Genomic DNA, 27040 nt, shown 5'->3' on the forward strand with positions numbered 1-27040 from the left:
GATTCCCAAAGGTTTCTGGGAAGGACAGGCTGGTACTCAAGGAAGGACTACGAATCCCAGCAAGCAGTTCGAGACTCGAAGTCACAGGAGGAGGAGGAGCTCGGAGCCGTCGGGCCCTGCGGAGCCAGGTACCCTCTTTGGCAGTACGTCGAGGGGCGAGTCTTAAGCTTCTTTACCCCACGGGAGGACGTGGGCTCTTCTTTTTAAGTCCCTGCCCTCCGCAGTGGGCCGCACCACTTAACGGAATGGGGAGTGAATAAAAGGGCCAGAGGGCTTCGCTGCCCAGGTACCTGGCTCATCTCAGCCTGTCACCTTTGTTAGCCCGGTGTCTAGGCCTAGAGTTGGAGTCCTTGGCAAAAGTTGGGTCCTGACGCTTGGATTCCTTTACCCGGCCTCCGGGGAAGGGGCGGTTCTGCGTATACTTCCTGTTCTCCTCAAGCCCGGTAGAACCCTAGCCTGGAAAGGGGAGGTCTGGAGACCACTCATTACTTCTTGGGAATAGAAATAGCAGGGCTTTGGAGTGCCCTTCGACTGATGTTTTGTGAGCACTGCCCTAGGCCATGTGCCGGGGACTTAACGGGTGAATAAGTCCCTGCTCTCGTGGAGGGCTTGTGTGTGGACAGATGGGGAGGTGCGGTAACCACAAACAAGTAATACTTTAAAAAGCAAAAGACAGGTTGATTGAGGAGAGTCTGGTGGTACTATTTTAACCAGGGTGCCTAGGGTGACACTTAGCCAGGGACCTGAATGAATAGAAGTCCCATCAAACAGGAAAAGGTTGGTGCGAAGGACTTGAGGCTGCGGCAGTCCTGGAGTACTTGAGGGAAAGCAGTAGGGCGGACTGTGAAGAGGTGGGCTTGGGTCAGCTCATATGTGTCCTTCTAACCCATAGTAAGGAGTCTTATTTCTCTTTCTAATTGCTCTAGGAAGCCACTGAAGGGTTTTAAGCTGGGATGTGACTTGATCCAATTTACATTTTAATGTCATCATTCTGGCTGCTCTTTGGAGAGCACATAGAAGAGGGGAAGTTACCGGGTTGGGTCAGTTGGGACAGGATGGTAATTTGGGATATGGATTAGAGTAATGATCAGATCTGGGATGTATTTTGGGAGGTAGGACAGACAGAACAAGCTTTCAGATGCATGTAGGGGCTGCAGGAAAGAGGAATGGAGAATGACATCTCTTAAATTTTGATCTCAACAACTTAAAATCCACAAGGATGACCTTAAATTCTCTTTGGCCATGTTTGGTTTGAGCTGCCCCTTAGTGGAGATGCCAGGAGGCCAAAGGGGATTTGGATCTGAGTTCAAAGGAGAGGCCTAAGCATCGGCATCAGCAGAGGTACTGAAAACCAGGGATTAGAGGCCTGGGTCTGCCTCTGACTTGGAAAAGTAACAGGAATGCCTCACTGGGTATTGGGAAGAAAAACATGAAAAGCTCCACAGCATGATGAATTAACCTTAATTAGGGTTATTTTCTATTTGAAAAGCATCCTGGTTGCTCCTTGGGGTGGAAAGTTGTGAAGCTTCTAGGAAAGAGTACTTATGTCTTGCTAACAACAAATCTGGCTGGTGGGAAGTTCAGGGGATGGAAGGATTATTTTAAGTGGAATGGGTAGGAAAGACAACAGGGAGTTAAGGTGTGGCTTGTTTTAATTTAATTTACTTTAATTTTATTTTATTGTCTTTTTAGTTAATTCTCATTTTGGAGCAACAGTTTTGAAATACTTAATTTTCTTTAAGCCATTTACTTCAACTTAGAAATTATTTTATACATAACTATAGAAAAATAAGAAAAATGACCTTCACTTTTCCTTTGATGTTTGAACTCGTTGAACTGAATTCCTTAAATTCCTTCAAACAGCCCTTTTAACAGCTTAATTACATTCCCTTACACATTTATTTCACTTGTAAATTTAATATGTTTGATTTCCTCTTTAAGTACTTCAGATATATAGCCTAACAAGTATAATTTCCCAAGAATTTCCAAAACATTACCAGAAAATCTAATAAATTAAGCTTACAAACATAATGAATTTCAAGTTCTTATAAACAGTCCAATACTTTTAACAGACTTAGATTCTTTTATGTCACTGGTTCTCAGTCTGGGAAGCTAAAAAAAAAAATTCAGGTGCCATGTCTGACAAGAAATTAACATATGGGGGGCGCCCTTAGTAGCTTTCACAGCACTCCAGCTGATTCTAATATACACCCAGTGTTTCCAACCATTGCTAACCTCTCAATTTGAAATCAGAAATCTAATATCAGTTACCTAACTATATATTTTAACTTCTTTATTTTTTTAAGTTTTATTTATTTATTTTTGAGGGAGAGAGACAGACACACACACACACACAAGTCAGGGAGGCACAGAGAGAGAGAGAGAGAGAGAGAGAGAGAGAGAGAGAGAGAGAGGAGTGAGAGAGAATCCCAAGCAGACTCCACACTGCCACTGACTGAGCTGGCCAGGTGCCCCAGTATATTTCTCAATTGTTGACTTCTGTATGTTAAGTTGGAATTGCAATGTTTTTCTGTCATATACTCAACATGTCTAGCTCTTTTCAATGTTATAGATATTTTTACTTTTTTTATTAAAAAAATTTTTTTTAGTGTTTATTTTATTTATTTTGAGAGAGAGAGAACAAGCGAGCAGGGGACAGGCAGAGAGAGAAGGAAAGAGAGGATCCCAAGCAGGCTCTGGACTGTCAGTGCAGAGCCTGATTCAGGGCTTGAACCCATGAGCTGTGAGATCATGACCCAAGCTGAAATCAAGAGTCCAAATGCTTAATGGTCTAAGCCACCGAGGCGCCCCAATGTTATAGATACTTTTAAATGCCAAGTATACACTGATTATTACTAAACCTAGGTCAGGAACAGTGAGTTTGATTTATTTTATTTATTTATTTTATTATTTATTTATTATTTTATATTTATTTATTTATAAATTTATTTATTTATTTATTTTATACAGTGAGTTTGGTTTATTTTACTACCTCTATTTTAAATTCTAAACTTACCTGGAGCATGACAGGATACTTAGCTAGTAAGAAAACAGCTTTATCTATCCTAATGAATTGTGTTTAGCATTCCAATCATGTTGGGTTTACCATTTTAGTGAGCTGAGGTTATTTTTATAATCAGACCGATTTCTGACTGGGACAAGAATCCAGGGATTGTGTCTCCTCAGAGTGACTGTCCCCAGCAGAGGCTGCCTTTGGAATGCAGGGAATAGAGAGGTCAATGAGCTGGAGAAGCTTGTTCCCCCAGGCTTTGTTTCTTTTTTTTCTTTAAGTTTTGTTTGTTTGTTTTGAGAGAGAGAAAGAGAGAGTGAGAGAGAGAGAGCACATATGCACATAAGGGGGGAAGGGGGTGGGGGAGGTGGGGGCAGAGAGAGAAATCCGAAGCAGGCTCCGCACTGTCAGCATGGATCCCAATGCGGGGCTCAATCTTAGGAACTTTGACATCATGACCTGAGCTGACATCAGGAGTCATCAAATGCTCAACCGACTGAGCCACCCAGGTGCTCCCCTTCCAGGCTTTGTTTCTTAGGGGGTACTAGACTCGCTGATTAAAATGCAGATTTCTGGGGGTGCCTGGGTGGCTCAGTCAGTTAAGCGTCCGACTTTGGCCCAGGCCATGATCTCACGGTTTGTGAGTTCAAGCCCCGCGTTGGGCTCCGTGCTGACAGCTCAGAGACTGGAGCCTGCTTCGGATTTTGTGTCTCCTCTCTCTCTGCCCCTCCCCAACTTGTGCTCTGTCTCTCTATGTCTCTCAAAAAATAAATAAATGTAAAAAAAAATTTTTTTTAATTAAAAAAATAAAATGCAGATTTCAGGGCCCCTCTCCAGATCTGCTGAGTCTGAAATCCTGGAGATCTGACAGAGGAGACTTCATTTGTATTAAGCTCCGCACCAGGAGCCATGGAAAATCTTGAGCAGGAGTCCTTTTAAGAGGGTTGATCTGATGCTGCCCAGGGTGGGGTGAACTGAAGAGGCTGGATCAGGTACTAGGAGGTGAGAACTGACTTGGGCAGCAGTGATGGTGGTGACAGGACCAGCCTGGGGGCAGAAGAAGAGGGAGGCAGAGACAGTTCTGAGTCTGCGTTTCTGGTTCAGAAGCCTCATTCATACTATTTTTACCTTTCCTATTTGGAAGCTCTGGCCTCCTGGGACCTGTAACTATCTGATGAGAAACTGTGTCTCCAGCCTACAGCTCCCTGGAGCCCAGATTCTGGTTTAACCAGCCTGTGCTGGGCCAGGTCTGCTTGGAATCAGAATGCCTTCAGCCAGGGACTGAGGGTAAGATCTACTGTAGATCTTTTTTTTTTTTTTTTAAATGTTTATTTATTTATTTTTGAGAGAGAGAGGGAGGCCAGGAATCCCAAGCAGACCCCCCGCTCTTAGCACAGAGCCTGCCTGATGCAGGACTCCATCTCACGAACCGTGAGATCATGCATGACCTTAGCCTAAATCAAGAGTTGGACACTCAAACGGAATTTTTTGAGAAAATTTAACAATACACACTAAATGTAGAAACTTAGAAAAATAGAAAAACACAAAGCAGGAAAAAAAAATTCTGCACATAATCCTTTTATCCAGATATAACCACAATAAATATTTTGTGTCTGCTCTAGTGTGTGTGTGTGTGTGTGTGTGTGTGTGTGTGTGTGTGTGTGTGTTGGGGTAAGAGGTAAAAAAAATGGTATCATATTGGACAAACTGTTGTTATAATGAGCGATTTTTTATTTAGCTATATGGAGTGAACATTTGTCCATGCGAGGGAATAGTCTCCTTTGACTTGGTTTTTTTTCCTGACTTGATTTTTAATGGCTGTGTGGTAGTGCATTGAACAGATGTGGCTCATACCCTACTCTTGATGGTTGCCAGCTATGGGATCCCTCTGTCCATTTTTTGTTTTGTTTTGTTTCGTTTTGTTTTGTTTTTAGGGTAAGATGAGGATAACAGGCTTTGTGCATCATGTCATTGAACCCCCAGTTTCCCTATCGGGGAAACTGAGCAGCAAGCATGCGCGTAGTAAGCAATGAACTGTCAGCTGTTCTTACTGTTGGACATTTAGATTTCACTTTTAGGGCAAACTACACTGCAGTGGCCATTTTGGTACCTAGATCTTTGAGATCATCTCTGATCATTTGCTTGGAGGAATTACCTGTTGGATGTAGGTGCCCTCCTTGGTGCCCTCTGGCACACAGCTTCTTACCTACAGCTGTTACTAGGGGCACATCTGTTGGCCATCCCAGCATGTACTCAGTACACTGTCTTGTGAGAGCAGGGACTCTGTGTTGTGAGATGTGAACCTCAGTCTGGCAGAGAAGAAATGTTTGGTTAGTGAATAAATGGCAGAAAAGGGAACCAGAGAACTCGAGGGTTATGCCTGTGTCAGGAGATTGGCTCCTTTGACTCCACTCAGGATATTTTGGGACATGGGGCACTTTATGCCTGTGGTCTTCACATATTTTAAAGTAATTTAGTTTTTTCATTTGTTTATTTCACTGTATTAGTTAGCTATTGCTGCATAACAGATTACCCCAAAACTTAGCAACCTAACACAATAAATATCTCATACAGTTAGTTTCTCAGGGTCAAGAATTTGGGGGGCGCCTGGGTGGCTCAGTCAGTTAAGCATCTGACTCTTGATTTCAGCTCAGGTCATGGTCTCGCAGTTCGTGGGTTTGAGCCCCACATCGAGCTCTGCACTAACAGCACAACTTATTGGGATTCTCTCTCTCTTCTCTCTTTCTCTGCCCCTCCCCCTGCACTTGCTGTCTCTCCTTCAGAATGAATAAATGAATAAACTTTTAAAAAAGTTATTAAATAAAAGAATTTGGGAGTGCAGGTGCAGCTGGCTGACTCATTCGGAGGAGCAAGTGACTCTTGATCTCAGGGTTGTGAGTTCAAGCCCACACTGGGGGTATATAGCTTACTTAAAAAAAAAAAAAAGGAATCATATTTTAAAAAGAAAGAATTTGGGACTGGTTTAGCTGGGTAGTTCTGGCTCAGAGCTCCCACTAAGTGGCAGTCAAGCTATCTGCACTCATCTGAAGGCTTGACTGGACTGGAGGATCCACTTCTAAGCTTACTCACATGGCTGTCAGCAGAAGGTCTTAGTTCCTTACCACATGGGCCTCCGCGGGGGGTGTTGTTCACAATATGGCAGCTGGCTTCCCCCAGAGTAAGTGATCAGAGAAAGAGGCACCAGGATGGAAGGCATACTGTCTTACACCTGATTTTGGAAGTAAATACCATCTTGTCTATTCTCTTAGTGACACAGACCAATCCTGATAAGATTGGGAGTGAACAACACAAAGTGAACAACAACCGAGGCTGGCTGCCACATCTACAAATGTGTATTGAGCACCATTGACATGCCAGGCACTATGCTAAGCGCCTAGTAACCATGATTTAATCCTCATAGTAATCTTATAGAATCATATTATTACTCCCGTCAACCGGATGAGGCCCAGAGTGAGTAGTTTGCTGAAAGTTTCACAACCTAGAAGTGGCAGGGATGAGATTCAGATCTAGGTTGAATGATTAGAGTAAGGATTGGCACGGATAGTCTGTGTGACTTTGAGCAAGCTCTTGCCCTCTCTGTTCTTCAGTCCATCATCTACCTTAGACCAGCATTTCTCTGAGCATGGTCTGTGGACTACACATCAGAGCTGCCTTAGATCCTGGTCCTGGCCCAGACCTGCCAAGTTAGAAGTTGTTGTGGGTGGGGCCACCACTGCCGTATAGTGCCGGAGGTATAATGATTTATGCACCTTACCCCAGGGGGTGGAACACATAAATGAGGTCAGGATAAGAGAGGTGTATGGTTGCTACTAAGCACTGAGGGGTCTGAGAGAGACCCCTAACATAATGGGGCTCCTATCAGGGAAGACATCTGGATCTTCCTGGCACTTCTGTTGGAGTTGGGTTCTGAGTGGGTAGTCTGTGGGCCACCCCCACAGGCAGCTCTGATGCCATCGGCTCCAGACGGCAGGCATATGTGGCACTGGGACATTGCTGTGCTCCTAGTGGGCGTGCGATAAAGCTGTCCTCTGGCTGCTGTTGATTGTTTACCTGGGGTCTGGCGGTGCCATAATTAGAAGAAATGACAGGTGAGCTTGAGGGCAGCATGTGGTGAGCACAAGTCCTAGATAATTATTACAGTGCGCATCCCAGCCCTTGGCTACAGCCGAGCTGTTGGCTTATTTTAGCCTTGTGCCAAAGACAGCTCTGTACCTGAGACGCACACAACGAAAGAAACCAAGAATATCAATGAAGCACAAATGTCTGCCCCATGACAGCCTCACAGCAGAGCAGTGGGCTGGGAAGAGAAAGGGTTCGGGGCTCCACCAGACCCCAGGGGGATTGCTGGCTCTGTCTCTCCACGCCTTGGCTGTGGGGTGTCAGCACATGGCTTCACGGCGTCATGGTGAGGTCTCCCCAAGAGGGTGTGTGGGGGTCCTCAGCGCCACTGGCCCTCCCGTAGCACTCAGGTTGATGAGAAATTGTTATCGGTGTCTCTCCCAGTCTTGGCTCACAGAAAATTGGGAGTATTTCTGAATGTGTGTCCTCATCTGTGAAATGGACACCTTGATGTCATCTGTTGAGCATGAAATAAGAGAATGAAAGCCAAGTGCCTAGCATGCAGGAATGTGATGCTGTCTTCCCTCACCCCATCCCACCCCCATTCTCTTTTCTTCGCTCTGCCCACAGTGTCTCCACTAGTAGGTAATCTTTTCCTTGAGCCCAGAAGACTGAAGTCAGGCACCACAGGATGGCCAGGTGTGCTTTAAGTCAGCAGAGCAGGGCTCTCTGTTGGAGACAGAAGTCCTGCGGGGAGGGCAGTGGTGGCAGCGAGAGATCTGTTTTGGGGACCTAATGTGTCCTTTTTCTGTATCCCTCCTCGTCCTGGTCCCTAGATCCAAACTTGAGGAGAAGAGGGTCTGGGAACTGTAGGTGAACAGAGGGCGATAGGCCTCGGATTCTGCAGGCTGCTCCTTGGCTCATTCTGCAAGCAATTGTGTGTGCGAGGCCCTGTTCCGGGTGCTGGGGTGCAGCAGGACAGACCGAACTCTCTGCCCTCAGGGAGCCTGTATTCTAGTGGGGAGGCAGGCACACGTGACAGTAAGTCAGCATGTGAGGGGAGACGAGCTGCGGAAAACAGCAAGTTGTAAGGGGGGCGGAAGTACCTGCGGCTGCCACTTTGGCTGCAGTTTTCGATCTGGTGGTCAAGGTAGGCTCACCAGGAGAGCAAGGGAGTGAGCCACCTGGGTGGTCATAGTACCAGCAGTCACAGCCTCCATTCTTTGAGCACTAACTATATGGTAGGCATCCTTATATACTCCTGCCTTGGTCAATCCAGTGTAGCAATGGGGTCCCTATTTTATAGCTGACGATATATGCAGGAAGATGAAGTAACTTTCTAGAGGTCACCTAGCTGATCAGTGGCAGAGCTGGGATTCAAACCCACACCTGTGGGCTGTCCCACTAGCCTTGCCTGCTGCCCCTTGGCCATGAGGAGCCATCTTGTCACCTGGTGAAGCCCCCGGGAGCCAGCAGATGCTGTTGCAAACATGGACCTGGTCCCTGAGAGTGGGCCGGTGGCACAGCCTGTGGGGTAGAGCTGGACGGTTTTGTACTGCAGGCAGGGCCCTGCTCTCATGCTGCCGAGTGCGCCAGCCTCAGAGGATGAGGATGAATCACGGCGGAGAGGGCCAGCTTAGTCAGCACCCCATGCTGGTGTCTGGGCGCCATCAGAGGTGTCCAGCTGTCTCCACCCCCCTTTCCTGACCTCCCACTCGGGGCTGCCAAGTGTGGTGGTGCAGGCTGTGCCTTGTGCAAGGACACCTGGCTGAGCGGTGAGTCGGAGTGAAATACGCTCTGTTTGCCAAGTTGCCAAACACGCTCTGGCAGGGCACTGTATCTGTTTAGAGGATTCTGTACCTGCACCTTTTCGAGGTGTTCCAAGGCACTAAAGAGGGACGCAGTTGGGTCAGGAGCTCCAGAAGTTCACACCTGGCTGATGCCTGGGCGAGGTCATCTTGCTGAAGCCCAGCTCCTGCCCAGGAACAGGGCCTCTGCCTCCATGGGGACAGGCTTGTTAGGTAGGTGGGAAGCACTGGCTCCCCTGGAGCTGGTGGTCTGCCTCTAGGTGTCTAGATGTCTCCAGACATCCAGGTTTAAATCCAGGTGCCACTGCTTTCTAATTCTGTGAATTCTGTCACCTAGCAGAGCTGGGACTAGAGTGCAGGATCCACTGACCCGTGCTGGACAGCCAAGCACTTCCTCTGTGCCAGATGCAGGGTGGGCAGGGGAAGGAAGGCATGGGTGGACAGCACTGCCTCTGTGGCTCTCCTCCATGATTTGTGCATGTGGGAGAGAAGGGGAAATGTGAACACACACACACATACCCACAGAAACAGTCCACTCCTGAGGGGCTCATCATTAGACTTCAGGGAGGCTTTCCTAGCAGGTGCAAGTACGGGCACTGTGAGACCTGTTCTGCCTTTCCCGAAAGTGTGACCTGGGGCACCCCACAGCACCTCTCTGAGCCTCAATTGTCTCTTTCACAAATGCGATTATAATACATACCATTTAGACTTTGAAGGGGCCATATGGTCCCAGGGATACAGTGAATGATTAATAAAGGAGAGCTGTCAGTAGTATGATTTTATGGGGAGGAGACTTTTCTAAGTGATTAGGAGCGTGGGCTCTAGATCCATCCCACCTGGATTCTAAACCCAGCTTGGGGTTACTGGGTGGCTCAGCTGATTAAGCGTCCGACTCTTGGTTTTAGCTCAGGTCATGATCTCATGGTTTCGTGAGTTCGAGCCCCGTGTCAGGCTCCACTGACAATGTAGAGCCTGTTCGGGATTCTCTCTCTGCCCCTCCCTCACTTGTGTGCCTGTCTGTCAAAATAAATAAATAAACTTTAAAAAATAAATAAACCCAGCTTGGCTGCTTTCCAGTATTGTGACCTTGGCTAGGTCACTTCACTTCTTGGAGCCTCAGTGCCATCATCTGAAAAAGTGTAATGGGTCCTACCTCACAGTTTGTCCTGTGCACTAAATGAGATGATGCATTATAAAGCTTTCAGCCTAGTGCCAGCCCGTGGTAGGTGCTCAATAAATCAGATAGTAGGTAACTTTTATTGAGCACTTGCTCAATGCTGGACATTATTAGTGTCATTTGTATTTCTATTACTCTTTTATTAACAATTCATTTGCATTAGCAAACGTCTGTGTCCTGCTCCCAGCAATCAGCTAAACTGTCAGACCCCTGCCTCACATTCCTGCAGTGAAAGTAGAGGCCTAGAGAGGTCCAAGGTCACACGACTGGCTTCTCAGTGCCCTGCGTGATTTTGTCCAGCTAAGTCTGCCGCAGAGCCACCGTTCCATCTCAGTTTCCCGGAGGGACACCCTCCCCACCCCATTACTCTCCAGAGCCAACAGCTCCTCAGAGCTTCAAGCTTCGTGAATGGCTTGGTTAAGCACTCGGCCGTTAAACGTTCATCTCTTACAATTTCAATCCAATTCCTATAAGTTTATTGGCAAGACGGGGTGTATTAGAGCTGCCAAATTTAATATATCAAGTCCGTGTGTCTGGGATGCGGTTTCTCAGCTGTAATAGGAGAAGAGAGGTTTTATACGTTTTCATTTTGAATGACTGTCTGTTCCTGATCCCATTACAGCCCTTGACTTAATGGCTGCTGTCCCTGTCAGCCGCAGGAACAGCCTTCTCCATCGACCCACCTGGCTGCCTGGACAGTCCAGGGTCTTGTTTGTCTCTGTCTCTCTCCCTCTTCTCTTCTTCCCAAGATACATGCCCCCAATCCATCTGCCCTGTGGTCAGGTCCCAGCTGTATCTTTAATTTGCCAAGTCCTGGGAGTTGGCTGTGGGCTGCTTGGGGAAGTCACTCTCCTTCTTCCTCTGGCACTCAGGAACCTGCTCTGGGAAATGAGAAATCTGACTATAGGGCCTGAAGGGCAAGGGGCTGGTCTGGGCTCAGCCTTTGTGATCCCACTTGACAGCCCAGAGTGGACCCATTCATCCTCTGGTCTTTCGGCAGCAAACTGGGGGACCCAAGGGCTGGCCCTGACACTCCATAGATTTGCCTCCTGCCTATGGCTGTGGGTCTCCCAGGTCAGGTGTGGCAGCTGTGGTCACTATGGCTGAGGGGTCTTCAGTCTTAAGGTTGAAACATTCTCATGATTGACCTGCCCTCTGAGAGTTTAGCTAATCTCTTGGGAAGCTGTTTGCATTTCTGCCTGAGCTCTCTGGCTTCTGTAAGCTTTGAGCTGGCTGTGGAAGTGAGGATACCCAGCAGTGGGATTTTAGGGCACTTGGCTTCACCTTCTGCTCACCAGCTGTGTGACCTTGGACAGATCACTTCCTTTCTCTGAACCTCAGTTGTCCCATAAGGAATATGGGAATTAATCCACTTATTCCTCAACTATTGGTTGCCTACTGTGTACTGTGCACCACTTTGGGTACTGGGGCTCAGCAGTGAACAAAACAAAGATATCCCTGCCCGCCTGGATTTATATTTCTGTTGGGAGAAAAAGATAATAAACATACCAAGTAACTTATTACTTCAAAGGTGATAAAAATGAAGCAGGGAATGGGGAAAGCTAAGTAGAGTATTCTGCAATTTTAAATAAAGCTGTCACAGGAGATTACTGAGAAGACAGTATTAGAGTGAAGGTTGAAGAAATCAAGTGAGCAAGGAAGGAATCTGAGGAAGAGCATCCAGGCAGAGGGACCAGCAGGTGCAAATGCGAGAGGTGGCGGAGTGCCTGGAGTGTGGGAGGGGAGGAGCAGAGATGAGGCTGATGTGGCCAGATTGGAGGAGAGGGAAGAGAGGAAGTCAGAGTGGAGTAGGGGCAGGGGCAGTGGCCAGAGAGTATAAGGTGTGGTTCTCCCACACAGCTGCATATGAGAACTCCCTGGGGAGTTTTACAAACGTGCCTGATGCCTGGGTCTCCCCCTCTCCCCGCACTGAGGTTCCACTGTCCCTGGCCATCAGATTTCTTAAAAGATCCCTCTGAAATGAGGCCTTCTCAACCCGTAATCAGTAATCATTACAGTAATGATTGGCCTGTGTGGTTCCTCATGGACTGTCCTGGGGTTGAAAATGAGGGTTTGTGTATATAGAGCCTTCCTCACACTGGCCCTCAGGGAGTGCTGGTTTGGTGTGGTGCACTTTGGGCTTTAGTGTGTGGCATTTCCTCCACACTCCTGACTGAGTGCTTTGTGGCTTCCCAGGCAGTATCTGGCGGAGGTGGCCATGGGGAAGCATTACTTCTGTGACTACTGCAACCGCTCCTTCCAGGACAACCTCCACAACCGCAAGAAGCACCTGAATGGGCTACAGCACCTCAAGGCCAAGAAGGTCTGGTATGACATGTTTCGAGGTGAGTGGCAACTGACCGGGCAGCTGGGCCAATGGAGGCCAGCTCTCAGATCTTTCCTGTTGTCAGACAAGGAAGTACCATGTGCCAGTGACAGTCTCCACAGCCTAGGTTGGCTCTTTGAATGGCAAAAGAGAGGAGGTTGGGCCCTTAGGGGCAGATGGGCCCTCCAAGGGGCAGTCTGGAATGTGAGCTCCTTCCTCCAGTAATCTTGACTGAGGGCTCCAGTCTGCCAGCCTCTGGGGATACTGTGGCCAGGAAGGAGGCTGTTTCAAGGAGGTGATGTTTGAGCCAACGGCTGGAAAGATAGGGAAAAGCAGCCACAAAGCCACACCATTTTGGGCAGAGGGCATGCAGAAGCAGGTGGCCAAGAGCAAAGCACCAGGTGCTCTTGGTGCAGAGGAGAGGGGATATGGCTAAACACAGGGGGAGAGGAGGGTGGTAGGGACTGAGGCTGGTGACAGGGCAGGGACCAGATTGTGCCAGCCTGTGAAGGCCACAGTAGGAAGGGTGGTTTGTCCCTAGGGCAAAGGTGGAGGGCAGCCTTTGAAGGGCACCGGGCAGTGGCCAACATGACCAGACCTACAGTTGACAATGATGACTGTCTCCTGCGTGGGGTGCGGTAAATAGCTGTTGAATGACTGGCTGACTGGATGAATAATCGGCTGCCAGAGCCAGGGCTTTTCCGGGAAAGGCTTCTTAGAGCAGGTGCTACCAAAGCAAATGAGCTCAGGCCATAAGCACCTAGCACAGGGCCTGGCACCTTCGAGGTGCTCACTTCAGGGAAGCTGCTGCTGCTGCTGCTCTACTGTCATCAGAACAGACAGGGAGCTTGGCAGTGGGGTGGAGGTGGGCCAGGAGCTTCTAGAATGAGCTGGGGCAGGGCTGATGCTTCATTATTTGGGGAGCAGGATTCCCAGAGCAGAAGGAAGGAGATGAGTCTCAGCAGTTGAGAAGGGAGAAGTGGAGACAAGGTTTCCTGGTCTGAGACTCAGAATTTACAAGAAGGGAGTGAGCATTTATGGAGTGCCTGCTGCATGCCAGGTGCCATTTGTGGTTTGTCATTTGCTTTATCAGTAATCCTCTAAGGCAGATCTCCACCCTTCAAGTTAGGATCACCTGGAGACCTTGAATAAAAAAACGCTGGTCACCTGACCCCATCCTCAGAGGCAGGTTTGAGGTGGGTCCTTGGCACATTATTTTCAGATCTCTCAGACTCTCATTTCAGATGAGGAAGCTGAGGCTCAGAGGCTTGGGTGAGAGAGGGTGGCCAGGCTGCTCAGCAGGCCAGGCATGGCTGAGGTCGCAAGGGGCTGGGAGTGGGGGCGGAGGGGAAATCAGCGCCAGAGGTGTCTCCTGGGTGCCTGGGTGGCCTCTGACTCTGGTGTTAGGCAAAGGCTCCCTGTGCTCCAAATCCAGTGGGGACTGCTATCTGGCATGGAGCCAGGCTTCAAGATTACCTTGATGTTTCCTCTTAGCCCCAGATTCTTAGCTGGGAACAGGTGGGACTTCGGGTCTAGGGCTGATTGGCAGAGGCTATTGTATTACATAAAGGAAAGATGAAAGAGTGGGTATCATAAGCCCCTTCGCAGGAGTCCTGTATTCCTAGTGTCCTCTCTCATCCCCAGGCACATTCAGTCCCTTGAACAGCTCTGCAAGGGAGGCTGCGGGGGGGAGTCGTCCCTACTTAAAGGTGTTGACTTCAAGATCCAGAGTGGTGGATTACTCACCCGGGGGTCCACAAGTTGGCCCATGAGCTCTTTCCACTTGAAGGGGCTTCCCCGGGGCTCCCACTTACCTGAGCAAACTGCACAGCACAGACTTCGGGGAGGCACATGACACCCCAGCCTGGGCTAGGACTCAACATCCACTTAGCTCCCAGCTCCATGGCCTTAGACAAGTCCCCTAATCCCCCAGAGGGGCTAACCATCCTTTTGCCATGCCAGGACAAATATGAGTCCTGGAGCTAAGCTGACTGGCTGTCAGTCCCAAGGTGTCACTCCCAGTGTGGCCCTAAAGCTGCCATGTGTAAAACGGCCCTAACAACAGTACCCACCTCCCAGGGATGTGACAGGGACTCAGTATATTTCATACATGACTGTGTGGCCTGGAAGGGTTCACTCAGTAGGAACAATGTTTATGGGACCACAAAAGGATTGGCCTCAGGCCCTTTATCTCCTGGACTCATCTATTCAGACAGTGCTCAGTGAACACTTAGCATGTTCTCTCCGAGGCAGGCTCTGAAGACTTCCAGGTTAATAAGATAGGACCCCTCTCCTAAGCAGCCTCACTCCCAGTTACAGCAGTGTGTTCTGGGCAGAACCCCTGTCTTGTGCAGGCCTCCATGCCCTGCCCGCCTCTCCCTCCAAGCTCCAGCCACCCTGGCCATTGCAGGTACTGTCCTGTCTGTGGGCATGTCTTTCCTGCTGTTGTCCTGCCCTCAGCCTAGCCCTTCCATCCCAGAACTCAACTCAGGCAGAGCGTCCTCAGGGATGCCCTCCCCACCCCCCAGGCAAGGTGAGGTCATTTGGCTGAATGCTGGCTGCTCCCGTTTATGTCCCCCACGGCTTAGTGTGACTGTTGAACTGGAAGGGAGGAGCAGGTCTGACTTACTGTCCACTAAATCCCCATCCTGGCATGGCGCCTGGCACACAGGACCAGCTCGGTAAATGTTTGTTAGATGAATATCTTAGTGAACGAGCAAACAAACACCAGGCACCAAGGTAGCTGTTAATTTTGGGAGATGAAGCAAGAAGGACCAAGGGGGTCAGATCACAAGGAGCCTTGAACGCTGGGTGGAGGAGTATGCCTTCTTTATGCGGGCCCTGAGCTGGGGTTCTCAGCCCTGGGTGCCCTTCAGAGTCACCAAGGAGCTTTTAACAATTTTCATGCTCTCCCCCTCAGATGAGTTAAAGCAGAACCTGACAAGGATGGGCCTCAGGATTATTTATTTTAAGAAGAACTTTATTTTTATTTTTTCAATGTTTTATTTATTTTTGAGAGAGTACAAGCAGGGGAGAGACCGAGAGAGGGGGACAGAGGATCCTAAGCAGGTTCTGTGCTGACAGCAGCACCCCCAACGTGGGGCTTGAATTCAAGAACTGCGAGATCATGACTTGAGTAGAAGTTAGACACTCCACTGACTGGGCCATGCAGGTGCCCCAGAGAAGAAACTTTTTTTTTAATGTTTATTTTTGAGAAAGAGAAAGAAAGAGAGAGAGAGAGAGAGAACACGAGCAGGGGAGGGGCAGAGAGAAAGGGGGAAGAGAATCTGAAGCAGACTCCATGCTGATAGCAGTGAGCCTGATGTGGGGCTCGAACTCACGAACCATGAGATCATGACCTGAAGCAAAGTTGGACACTCAACCAACTGAACCACCCAGGCGCCTCGGAAGAAACTTTTTAAAGATGTTTATTTATTTATTTTGAGAGAGAGGAAAAGAGACCATGTACTCAGGGGAGAGGCAGAGAGAGAGGGAAAGAGAGAATACCAGGCTCTGACAGTGCAGAGCCCTGTTGGGCTCGATCTCACAGACTGTAAGATCATGACCTACGCTGAAGTCAGGAGTTGGACTCTTTACCAACTGAGCCACCCATGTGCCCTGGGATCCATGTATTTTTAATGTTTATTTATTTTTGAGAGAGAGAGAGACAGACAGACAGACTGCGAGTAGGGGAGGGGCAGAGAGAGGGGGAGATGCAGAACCCGAAGCAGGCTTCAGGCTCTGAGCTGTCAGCACAGAGCCCAATGCCGGGCTTAAACCCACGAATGGCGAGATCATGACCTGAGCTGAAGTTGGACACTTAACCGACTGAGCCACCCAGGCACCCCAAGATCCACGTATTTTAAAAGCTGCCTGATGATTCTCCCATGTGGCTGGGGTCAAGAACCACCAACCAGAGGCTGGGCAGCCTGGAACTTTTCTCCCACAGTGAGTCTCCCAGCCACGGCGCCTTGGCTAAGATGCAGGCTCAGACCCCCCACTCAGGCTCAGCTGGTCCTACCTCTGGGACATGGGGGCAGGACCAGGCAATGTTCACATCAGCTGGGTGAGCTGAGTCTGACAGGCCCAGTGCTGACAGATAGACACCCTCTATCCTGCTGGCCCCACCCAGACCATTCTGCCAGGCCACCCCTGGAGTGAGTCCTTTGATAACCAACTCCTGACCCCAGAGGCCCACCCCTACCAGCTGCCTTGCCCTCAGGAAGAGGAAGGGAGAAGCTCCTATCAGAGTTGGCCCTTACCCAGCCACCAGGAGATCACATGGGAAAGGGCAGGGGCCTTAGAGTCACATGCCAGGGTTAAACCGGGCACTGCCACTTCCTGACTGTGTGCCCTTTCCCCTGTTTGAACTTCAGTTTTTCCCTCTGCAAAATGGGGATGGTAGCAGTATGCAGTGAGTTTGTGAGGCGGACATGAAAGAAGAACTGCCACCGTTTGTTGAGCGTCCATGACAGAGGTTCTGAGCCCTGGCTGCATGTTAGTGTCACCTGGGGAGTGTGATGCCGAAGCCACTTCCAGCCCCACATTCCTGGCAATTCTAATGTGCCATGAGGGTTGGGAATCATCGGCCACCTCTGCCAAGTGCTCTGCATCCATTACTTTATTCAATTTTCACAGCAGCCCTACAGGGGAGAATTTTCCTCCCATTTTGCATATGAGGAAACAGAGACTTGGGGAGATTAAGCAGCTTGCCTCTGGACTCTGAAACCCATTGGTCTTTCCTTTACTCCAGCAGCCTCTAGAAAAGGGACCAACAGGGAAAGTGCCCAGCCCAGGCCTCCAGGGCAACATCAGGGCCTCTGAGTCAGGGCATCTTCCTGTCTTACAGATTTTGACCGATTGGTTCCTTACCTACAAAGAAGCACACGAAACTTAAACCATAAATATATGATAAAAAAGGGGGAAAAGTTGGAGGAAACCAGGGTTAAGGTTCATATCCAGAAAGATTGCTGTGAAGTCCCTTTGAGGCCGGCACCTGGTCTGGCTCTGAGAGCCCGCAGGTCTCAGGTATAACAAGGGAGCAGAGAGTGACCTGCTGCAGCGTGGCTGTGGAGGGATGCCTGAGCCCCGGGGCTTACTGGTGGGCTACCTGGACACCAGGAGTTTTTTTAGTTTTAATACTATTATTGTAGATTCACAGGAAGTTACAAAGACAGTATGGACAGTGTAGGGTACCAGGATTTTAATAAACTAAACTAAACTGCCCAGGTGATTCCATTGTTTGGTCAAAGCCAGAACCTCAGACCTAAAACTTGGTTCTTGCCTTTGGCTGGGTCTGGGAGGGGTTGAGGTCACCTGAAGCTCAGATGCTTCTGCCCAGCATCCCCACCTGTGGTCATCCCCAACTGTGGTTGTCTCTTTCTACACTTCTCTGTGGATGGGAACTGTTTCCTTTTCTGATCTCGGTGCCTCTGTGCAACTGAAGTCTGAACCCGGCTCCTCTCTCCTCGCAGATGCAGCTGCCATCTTACTAGATGAACAGAACAAGCGGCCGTGTAGGAAGTTTCTGCTGACAGGTAAAGTGTTCTACTCAGTTCAGGTCCCTCCAGGGACCAGCATTTCCTGTCTGGCCTGCTTGGACCTCTGTGGAGCCTCTCCCCTTCCCCAGCCACTATCCTAAACCCATTTTGTGGTCTCAGTGCATCAGCCAGCTGGTCAGTTGAGACCTTCCCAGGGGTTGTGCCTTAGGACTTCCAGGGCCTAGTCTTCAGCACTTCAGACATAGAATGTGATTTTATCGGCCCACTCGGAAAAAGCAAGTGCTGGGAGATTGCGAGTAAATCTAGGAGACACTGATGGGTGTGATTGATTGGCTGATTAAGTTAGTCTGGGAGTCCAACCTCCTGCTCCCTCCCTCCCTCCCAGCAGGCAGGCCTGGAGACAGATGGTAACAGGTCTGAGGAGAAGGTTCAGAATTAGAACCAAGGGTGCTAAGTGTTGATTTGACTGCTAATAAAGATACATATAGTTCAAAGAGATCAAACAAACAAACAAAAAAAGCCCTCAGTAAACAAAGGAACCAAGTGCAAATGAAAATAAAGGTAGGAAAAATAAGACAGAGCCCAGAGAATGATTAGTTTCCTCCGTGCTTGCTTTGAGTTTCTGTATATTTTCTGAGGATTTGGCCCTGAGCTTCCTAGCAGCCAAGGCAAGGAGGGGAACCATGGTGATTAACATGGTATGTAGCACTGGGGAGAGGTACTGCTGTCAGCCTAAGGAAGCCAGGTGTATGGCCACGCTCCCCTCAGGAGACAGTGCGACCCCTAGGATGGTCACTAGGCCTGCAGATCAAGGCCTTCCCCCACAGACTTCACCTTGACGTGAAAATGCCACTGGTAGGTTATGCTGGCTTAAGAGACCTCCAGTCTCCTGTTATTTTGAGACATATTTTGGTCTGCCGGTTAAGATTTGGAAAGCCACACTGGGCTTTGGTACCTCCTTGGCAAAGCTACCATTAAAGCCTTTCTGGCGAGCAGTCCAGCCGCTCCTGCAAGCCAGATGGGCAGGTGGGCACCAAGCAGAGGGCACAGCGTGTACAGTGGCCTGGATTGGGGAAAGAAAGCATGACTCTTTCAGAGGCCCACCCATGGTTTGTTGAGGCTGGGGAACAGAGGCTCGGGGCCAGGGCAGTGGTGACAGTAGAAAGCCTGCAGAGGCTTGTGCAGCCCAATCACAGAAGGCTTCAGGATTTGATTCCCAACAGGCTTGTTCTGGCTGCTTGTGTGGGCGGGGCCAAAGAGATTCCAAGTTTTTCTCTGGAGGTGGAGTTGCTACTCTATAGACTCTAAAGCCTCACACCTAAAACTCTGATGGCCCCTCAGCCCTTGGAGGGAGCTCTTCCAAGCCATGAGTAACTCTGTCTTCCCTGTCTTCTGTTGCAGGCCAGTGTGACTTTGGCTCCAACTGCAGATTTTCCCACATGTCAGAGAGAGATCTGCAAGAGCTGAGTATCCAGGTGGAGGGTGTGTTTTGGCGGGGTCCCTGGGTTTGGGGTGGGGGGCAGTCTGCTGGGGGGATGCCAGATCTGAGGCCCAGGAAGCTGCCCAGTGTCTGCCCACCTCCTCCTCTTTTGTGGACACCTTGTGGGATAAGCTGAGAGCTGCCTAGGTGATGGGGTGGAGGTCAGAAACTGCCTCCAAACCGCCCCAGGCATGAGTGGAAAAAGAACAGGGGAACTCCCATTTGTGTTCCTGCTGGGTCTAAAGTGACATATGGGGCTTCCTGTCCTGGAGCCCTGACGGGGTGCCTCAGCCTCATCTGGACCCTGCTGGGTGCTCATTTGTGTGTATCATCCCCCCTTCCTTCCATCAGGCAGCACCTGTCTCCAGCCCTTACTCTGCACCAGGCAGATCCCCTACCTTATCCTGGGGACAAAGGGATAAAGACGACACCTTCCCCACCCTCAGAATTCTCAGGCCCGATGGCTCCAGGGAAGAACAAGTGTAGCTTCCCGTGGAAATTGCCGCGTCTGTCTTTGGGAAATTCACTTGTCACTTCTCCAGTTAGAGAACAAGGACATTTCCACTGAGATGGTCTATTTCGATCTTCTGATGAAGCCCCCACTGAACAGATAGAGAAACTGAAGCTAGCGTAGGGCAGAAGGCCCTCACGTGAGCCCCCAGCAGGTTAGAGGCCAACTCTAGTCTCCTTGAGTGCTGCTGCTCACTCTTCCCTCTGTCCAGGAAGCTTCAGGGCAGCCAGTGAGTGTCCGAGGCAGCCTGGCCTTTGCCCTCGTCCCCAGTGGGACTCCACTCCCCTCTGACCAGTCATACTCTGTGGGCCCTGCCCTGGGGAGCTGATGGTACCGTGGCCACAGCCCTGGCACAAACACAGGGTTTCCAAGAGCTTTCCCAGGGCAGAAGTGAGGCCCCATCGGCCTCGCCAGCGAGTCCTGGCAGTGGTGGTATCTCCAGCTCTTCACTGGCCTAGGCTCTCGGGGAACAGTTGGCCCGTGGCAAGGAGAGCATAGGCCAGTGGGCCTGGAGCTGGAGACGATGCCTGGTAGAGACCCGGATGGGAGAAGCCCCAGGGGGCTGGGAACAGACGAGTGCCCTGTGACCTTGGCACATGGCTAACCCTCTTGGAGGCAGTGTCCTGACCTTTTAAATGTGTCTAGGTGTAGAGGCGAAGTGAGATGAAGCGTGTGCGGTGCTAGTCCAGGCCTTGGGCCCCCTCGTTGGTCCATGAGTAGGATTGTTTTCCTCCAGCGCCCAGCCTCATCCCAAGTCCTCCCAGAGACCCTGACCCTTCTCACACCCAGCTTGTTTGAACCACTGGCTCAATTTTAATTCAGTGAGCAAAGGTTCTTACAGGACATTTTATGAAAAGAAAAACCAGGAAAACTGAGGCGCCTTCCCCTGCCCAGGGTCAGAGAGACCCCCAAGGGGCAGAGCCAAGATTCAAACCCAGCTTTGCCCTGTTCTGCAGCCCATGTTGCCTCCCTGATCCCGGGTTTGGGCCCCTTCTGAGGACAGGCTCTCTACCTACTTTATCCTGTGTCCAGCTGCAAAAAGCTTGGGAGGCAGCCCGTGTTTTATCTCCACTTGATGAGGAAGCAGAGTGAGGCCCAGAGGAGCAAGCCTAGGAAGGTGGCAGCATGGTGGGGACGGCGCAGCCTGTGCTGCACTCCTCAGGAGGTTCTGACTGCTTTGTGGGAGGGTGGGGTTCAGGAGGGGGTGGAGTGCCCCTCACTTGCCTCTCTCTCCCTATCCCCACAGAAGAGAGGCGGGCCAGGGAGTGGCCACTAGATGTCGTCGAGCTCCCTGAGGGCCATCTGGAAGACTGGTTGGAAAAGAGAGCAAAGCGGTTGAGCTCAGCCCCAAGCAGCAGGTACAGGACCTGTGGGTCCCCTCCTCCTATCCCCTCTGGGAGAGTACCCTAGCCAGCCTGCCCTGACCAGCAGCTGAGCAGTCTCCATGAACTGTCCCAGTCCAGGGACCAGACATGGACGCCCCCAAAGAACTCCCCAAGGGAGGGGCCACACTGGGGCTTTTGGGGACTTGTTTAAAGGTTCTTGTCCCTCGACCTCATCCTCCTGCCTTAGTGGCTCCTCCCTTAATTGGTGTCTATGCTGGCTGGTGGGGAGGCAGGTGGCTAAGCCGACTTGACTCAACATCACCAAGTCCATTGCCAGAGGGAGGGGCCTGATTGTGGTTACTGAGGCCCCAGTATGCCAGTCACTGCGCTCTCTTCTCCAGGACCCCGGACCCTGCAGATAGGGAAGTGTGGCTCACAGGAGGGTGTGACTTGCCTAAAGGCACACAGCTGAGAGGCAGAGCTGGGAATGCATAGAGATGTGACTGGCTCACTGCCATTGCCTCACTGCCTCCTTGAGGAGGAGGCTGGGGTGGGTCGGCCCAGCTGCTGCCTGGGTCTGGCACTCAATATGTTCAGAAGTTGGTGGAGCACCCTGAGTCCGGGGCCCTCAGGTGTATGCTGTATGCTGTCCCAGGGCTCCTGGGCTCTCCTACCAGGTGTTGAAGGAGACAGAGGGGAGGAAGGGGGCTAACAGATGTGCTTGTGAGTTGCCTGTGACTTTGTAGTTTCCTGCACTGGGCTGCCTCATTTTGCCTATCTTGCAATGGGGCTTCAGACCCAATTGTCTCTGTGGTGTGGTCTCCTGCGACAGTGGCCTGGCCTGGGCTGAGGGAGCCTGGCTGGACAGTAGGGAGTGAGGCCTTCTCTCCAGGCTCCTCCAGGAGGTGGGGGCTAAGCTTCTTGTCTTCTCTGTGCCCCGATGAAAAGAACTTTTTGTTAAACTATTTTAAAATTAACTTATAGTTGTTTTTTAACTTTGTTTTAAATCTGTGTTGGTTTTGTCCCCCACCTTAAAACAACATAGTACAGACCTGACTAATTTGTTGGATGGAGTTTGATGTCCCTCCCTTCTGGTCCTGTCTGAGGTGGTTGTGATTTTGGTCAGGGGAGCACCCTGTTTGGGACTGGTCCGGGAATCCATGTCCTGAGCCCCAGGCTCCACCAGCCGATGTGTCAGAGTGCTGGGGCTGGTTGGAGGCACCCAGAGAGCTCCAAGGCCTTCTCCGCTCTTCTACTGCTTGGACCTGGCCACCCGTGGGTCTCAGCAATCTGCTCTGACTTGGTGGTCCTCTGTTGGGAGTGAGCACCAGAGGCCTGGGCACCTCCTGACATTTCCAAGGGCCCAAGGAGACCCAGTGCCTGGGCTGGCTTGAGCACAGGCATAGGATAGAGGTGGGTGCCCAGAAGTCCCTCCCTGGGGACAGATGTGTCCCAGTGCTATCCAGTGCAGGAGCCTGTGACCATGAGACTCAGAGGACTGGGGGTTGAGACGGAGAAACTGAGGCTGAATAACGGGCCTAGAGTCTCAGGTAGAGGTGGTGACCACATAATTGGGTGTGTTGGTGCTGTGGTGCACCTGGCCTTTGGCCCTGGGCATTTAGGGGGATTGGTGCCCCTAGTTTATGGCTGAGGAATCTCAACCTCTCCAGGAGCTTGTGACTGTCCTGGTCACATACCTGCTATCTCTCTCAACTGACACTTGAGAGAGAACTTAGGCCTCTCTTGGTCTAGTACCTGGGCTACCTCTGTCACCATGTTTATGGCTGGCCGAGGGGCCCTGTCAGCTGGAGGTTTGGAGTGGTAGTGGCAGTAGCCAGCTGCTGGGATGGCAGTAGTGATTTCTGGAACAGAGCCTCCAACTAGGGACCACCCAAGACTCTATGGAGTCTCAACCTTGTCCCTTGTGCCCCTCACCCTCTGGCCACGCAACCTGGCCCCATCCAGAGGACCTGCTTTTCCCGGCCACCACTTGTTCTCTGTGCCTGTGTACCTTTCCACCTGCCTCCTGAGGGTTCAGAGCCAAAATGAATTGTTCTGGGCAGAGCAGGCCTGTCCGGCCTTGAGAAAAAGGTTGTTGGAAGGGAAGTGACCATTTATTATTACTTCTGCTATCACTGCTTCGGTCTTTGTAAGCCCTCTTCTGTAGTGTCTCATGAAAAATAATGCCCTTATCCCACAGCCCCTGGCTTTGGGGTCTGTTCCTCCACTCACAGCCCTCACCCTACAGGGTCAGGGGGGATGGATTCAAGCCCCTGGGCTGCCTTGTTCTGTTCTCTGAGTCTCTTACCCTGGAGGCAGCCCTGCAGAAAGTTCCCTCTGTGCCTTTCATCCAACCCAGCTTTCTTGACGGCCACAGCAGCCCATCCTGCCTTCCCACCTCTCCTCTGCTCATCCGCTCTATCCTCCACACAACAGCCCCAGCCAGTTTCTAAAACACTCCCTGACCCGGCCCCGACCCCCATCCCTGCACCTCAGAGATTCTGGACTCTGCAGCCCGGCTCAACAGACCCCGGGGAACTTCCCTGCCACCTCCCCAGCCCTTGGGGTCACCTTCTCACCTCTCCCATCTGGCCTCTGTCAGTCTCACTGGATGCTCGGCGGCTTCTTGGATGTGGTGGGATTTTCGTGCACCTTATAAATGCTATTTCATATGCCTGGAACTGCCTCCCCACTTCTGCCTGGCAAAGTCAGACTCATTCTTCAAGCTTTAGCTAAGACATCCCCCCTGACACGGCCCTGAGCTCACATTGTTGTCATTTGGGCTTGGCGCAAGCTCAGGACATGTTGACTGCATGTGAGCATTTGGGGGAGCAGGGTCCCTGGCCCCAAGGACTATTCCCTAGATGTGTTGTGGGCCCCTTGTGGAGACCAGTCTGATGGCTCCGCTTCTCTGGGTGTCTGTTTTCTCCCCTGAGGCACAGGGTGAAGATGGCTGCCTGGTCCACGTACGTGGGGCCACCCAGACTCGAGGGCCCCAACCCCACAGGCTGAGCAAAGCCTTTGAGGTAAACCAGGCCAACCCTCCTCGTAAGGGGGGTGGAGGCTCTGTGAGGCCCCAGCCTGGCACACTGTGCCATCCCCCTCAGCAGACTGACCCTGAGGGATCTGCCAAGAGCAGACAGCAGCAGGAGGGAGAGGCAGGCCTCAGACACACAGACTAATCCCCTGGCAAGGCCAGTGCTTGTCCCTGTTTTCCATTGTTGGCTCTTCAGATCGTGATTTTATCCCTCTTAATCTCCCTTTTTGCACCCCTCTCTGGGCTGACGCTACTGTTCGGCCCAGGTGCCTCCCTAAGACTCTTTTCTTCTGATCAGAACCATGGCTGGGGAAAAGCAAAAGACAGTTGCTCCTGTCCTTGTGCTGGGGGCAAACAGGCCACTAGAGAGGCCACGAGCAGTCTTGTGCACCTCAGTGTCGCTGTGTTGCAGGGCTGAAGGGGTGTGCCCCAAGGGCTCAGTGGCCCAAGGAATGTGTCTGTGTCTGAGCACACAAAAGGGGTACTCTTATCCTGGTGGGAGGCCTCAGCTGCCCAGGAATCTGCTCCATCTTCTAGAGAAGGGTCTGAGGTTCATGGGAAGGGGCTCTCCAGGATCACACCCTCCCCGCGGAGAATTGCAGTCACCTTAACCCTGTGGGAAGTCTGGGGTTGGCTGGCAGCTGGGCTCTCCCTTCTGACAACTGCGGAGCCTCCCCCACTCCCACCCTTCTCTGCGGCTGGTGGAGTTTATGAAGTCTCCCCAATGTCATAAATCATGCCGGGAGCTGCTTTCTGCGCTCTCCAGCAGGCAGCTAAGCAGGGGATTTCCCTGGCCTGAAGTCTTCAAGTCAGCTCTGTAAGGCGGGTCAGGCCCCGAGAGGGGCAGGCTGGGTGGCTGCAGTGAGGTAAACTCCCGGGGCTCCTGACCCCAGCCCCCACTCTGCCTTGGAGGCCTGAGCCCTCTCCAAACCTTTCAGAGGGCCCAGGACTTTCCCTTTCTGCAGAGGGCCGGCCACTGGCTCCGAGCCTGCTGGAGATGCCAGGGCATCACCTCCACTGAAAGCTGGGTCTGCAGATTGGGGGGCAGTGTCTGGAGCCCACGAATATGTTGCCCATTCGCCCCTAATCCCCTGATCCCAGACTCTGTCACTTGGGCGTGTGACTCTGTGTACTTCAGTTACCTCATCCATAAAATGGGGTTCACATGAGGATGCTTGAAGTTTCTCTAGATGTTGGTGTCTGGCCCAGAGTAGTGCCTAGTCAGTAAGAGCACCCAGCATTGCTCTTTGTCATCAGCAGACATTCACTGAGTGGCCTTCTGGGGCCAGGCCTGGCTCTGGGCACAGGGGGTGGGGGGAGGCAGATGGAGCCCAGCCCTACCCCTTGGTCTCTTCCATCTGAGAGCTCCAGTCCCACAGGGGAGACTTGAGCTCCCAGGTGAGTTCAAAGTGCTCCATAGCCCGAGAGGGGCAGTGCAGCCCTGGAGTAGCAGACGGAGTGGGAATTAAGTCCAGAAGCACTGGAATATGGGACAGTTGGTGGAGGGAAGCTGCCTCCCTTGGGACAGAGTGGCCCCCAGCTGAGCACCCAGGGTGGATGCTTCAGATAGGCCCTGGGTTCCCAGGTGGCCTCCAGGGTGGTGGGCCTTCAGGGGAAAGAGAGTGAGTAGCATGAGAAATGAGGCTTTTAAAAAAAAATTTTAGACAAGTATTTTTTTTCTGATTTCAAAGGCTTGCGTGCTTGTAAAACTTTTCTTGAAAAGTATAAAGAAGTAAAAAAATCACCCATAACTACACCACGCAGATAGAACCACTGTTAACATTTTGCTGTGTCTTCCAGGGTTTTTTTTTTTTATGCATTTATATATGTTATATATCTTTAAACAAAAATAGTATCATGCTATATACATTATTTTATAAGCTGCTTTTTCTCTCTACTCACACAGTACATCATGATACCTTTCCTTATCAGTGCATATAAGTCTGCCTTAAAGTTTATGCAGGCTGCATAGCATTCTCTGCTGTGGACGTGCATGTGTATTTAATCAATCCCCCACAGGTGGACACAGGTTATTTCCATTTCTTGTAGCTCAGTCTCTGCCCACAGCTCTGCTATTTCCTTGGGCTCCTTCCTAGAGGTGAGGTTGCTGGCTCAGAGGGTCTGCATGTTTTTGAGGCTCTGCCTTCCAGAAAGGTCATGCAAGCAGCTGACCTTTTCCATAGCTGGGGTCTTAAGGAGGGGGAGCTGAGGGAAGGCGCCCCAGCCTGGGCCTGGGCTGTGCCCCATTCTAATTCTCTGCCTTTCTCCTTCTGTCTAGGGCCGAGCCCATGAGAAACACCATCTTCCAGTACCCCATAGGCTGGCCACCAGTCCAGGAGCTGCCTCCATCCCTGCGGGCACCCCCACCCGGGGGGTGGCCCCTGCAGCCCAGCGTCCAGTGGGGCTGAGCCCCTCATCCTCATCTGACCCCCATCTGGTCAGCGTTTGTGTCAGTCACGAGAAAGATAAGGGCTCATACTGGGGACACCGAGGCCCGCTCCCGCTGCACGCTGTGGAGCCTCTGAAACCATTGGCTTGGCCTGGCTTGACTGAGGCCCCAGAGTCTCCCTACCAGGTACAGCCCTGGTCCTAGCTCTGCTCCAGGCAGCTCCACCCTCCCTCCCTCCCTCCCTCATGGGACATCTTGAGAAGATGGGTGAGAAAACTTCCTTCCGGATGTTTATAAAGAAAGTCTGTCACCATGGTGGTGTGGCTTCCTCCTTGCCCGGCGCCCTCAGCTCTGTGCCCTGGCCCCTGGTTGGAGGATGGGCAGGACTGGAGTAGG

At 51.2% G+C, this 27040-nt stretch overlaps 1 protein-coding gene across 4 annotated transcripts; it reads left to right on the forward strand.

Moving 5' to 3' along the window:
- ZMAT5 (zinc finger matrin-type 5) lies at positions 1-26959 on the forward strand. 4 transcript variants are annotated; one of them, XM_060612769.2, is made up of 6 exons: positions 1-128; positions 12272-12420; positions 17876-17938; positions 19304-19384; positions 21140-21251; positions 26534-26959. In XM_060612769.2, exons 2-6 carry the CDS (start codon positions 12294-12296, stop codon positions 26661-26663), a joined length of 513 nt encoding a protein of 170 aa, XP_060468752.1. In that variant the 5' UTR covers positions 1-128; positions 12272-12293; the 3' UTR covers positions 26664-26959. The 4 variants fall into 4 exon arrangements, with proteins under 4 accessions (XP_060468752.1, XP_060468754.1, XP_060468756.1 ...); XM_060612771.3 differs by having other exon boundaries at positions 79-143; XM_060612773.2 differs by lacking the exon at positions 1-128 and adding an exon at positions 168-286.
- The last annotated feature ends 81 nt before the right edge of the window (positions 26960-27040 follow it).

The sequence above is a fragment of the Panthera onca genome, chromosome D3 (genome assembly GCF_046562875.1).
Source record: "Panthera onca isolate mPanOnc1 chromosome D3, mPanOnc1 haplotype 2, whole genome shotgun sequence".
NCBI classification, from domain to species: Eukaryota; Metazoa; Chordata; class Mammalia; order Carnivora; family Felidae; genus Panthera; species Panthera onca.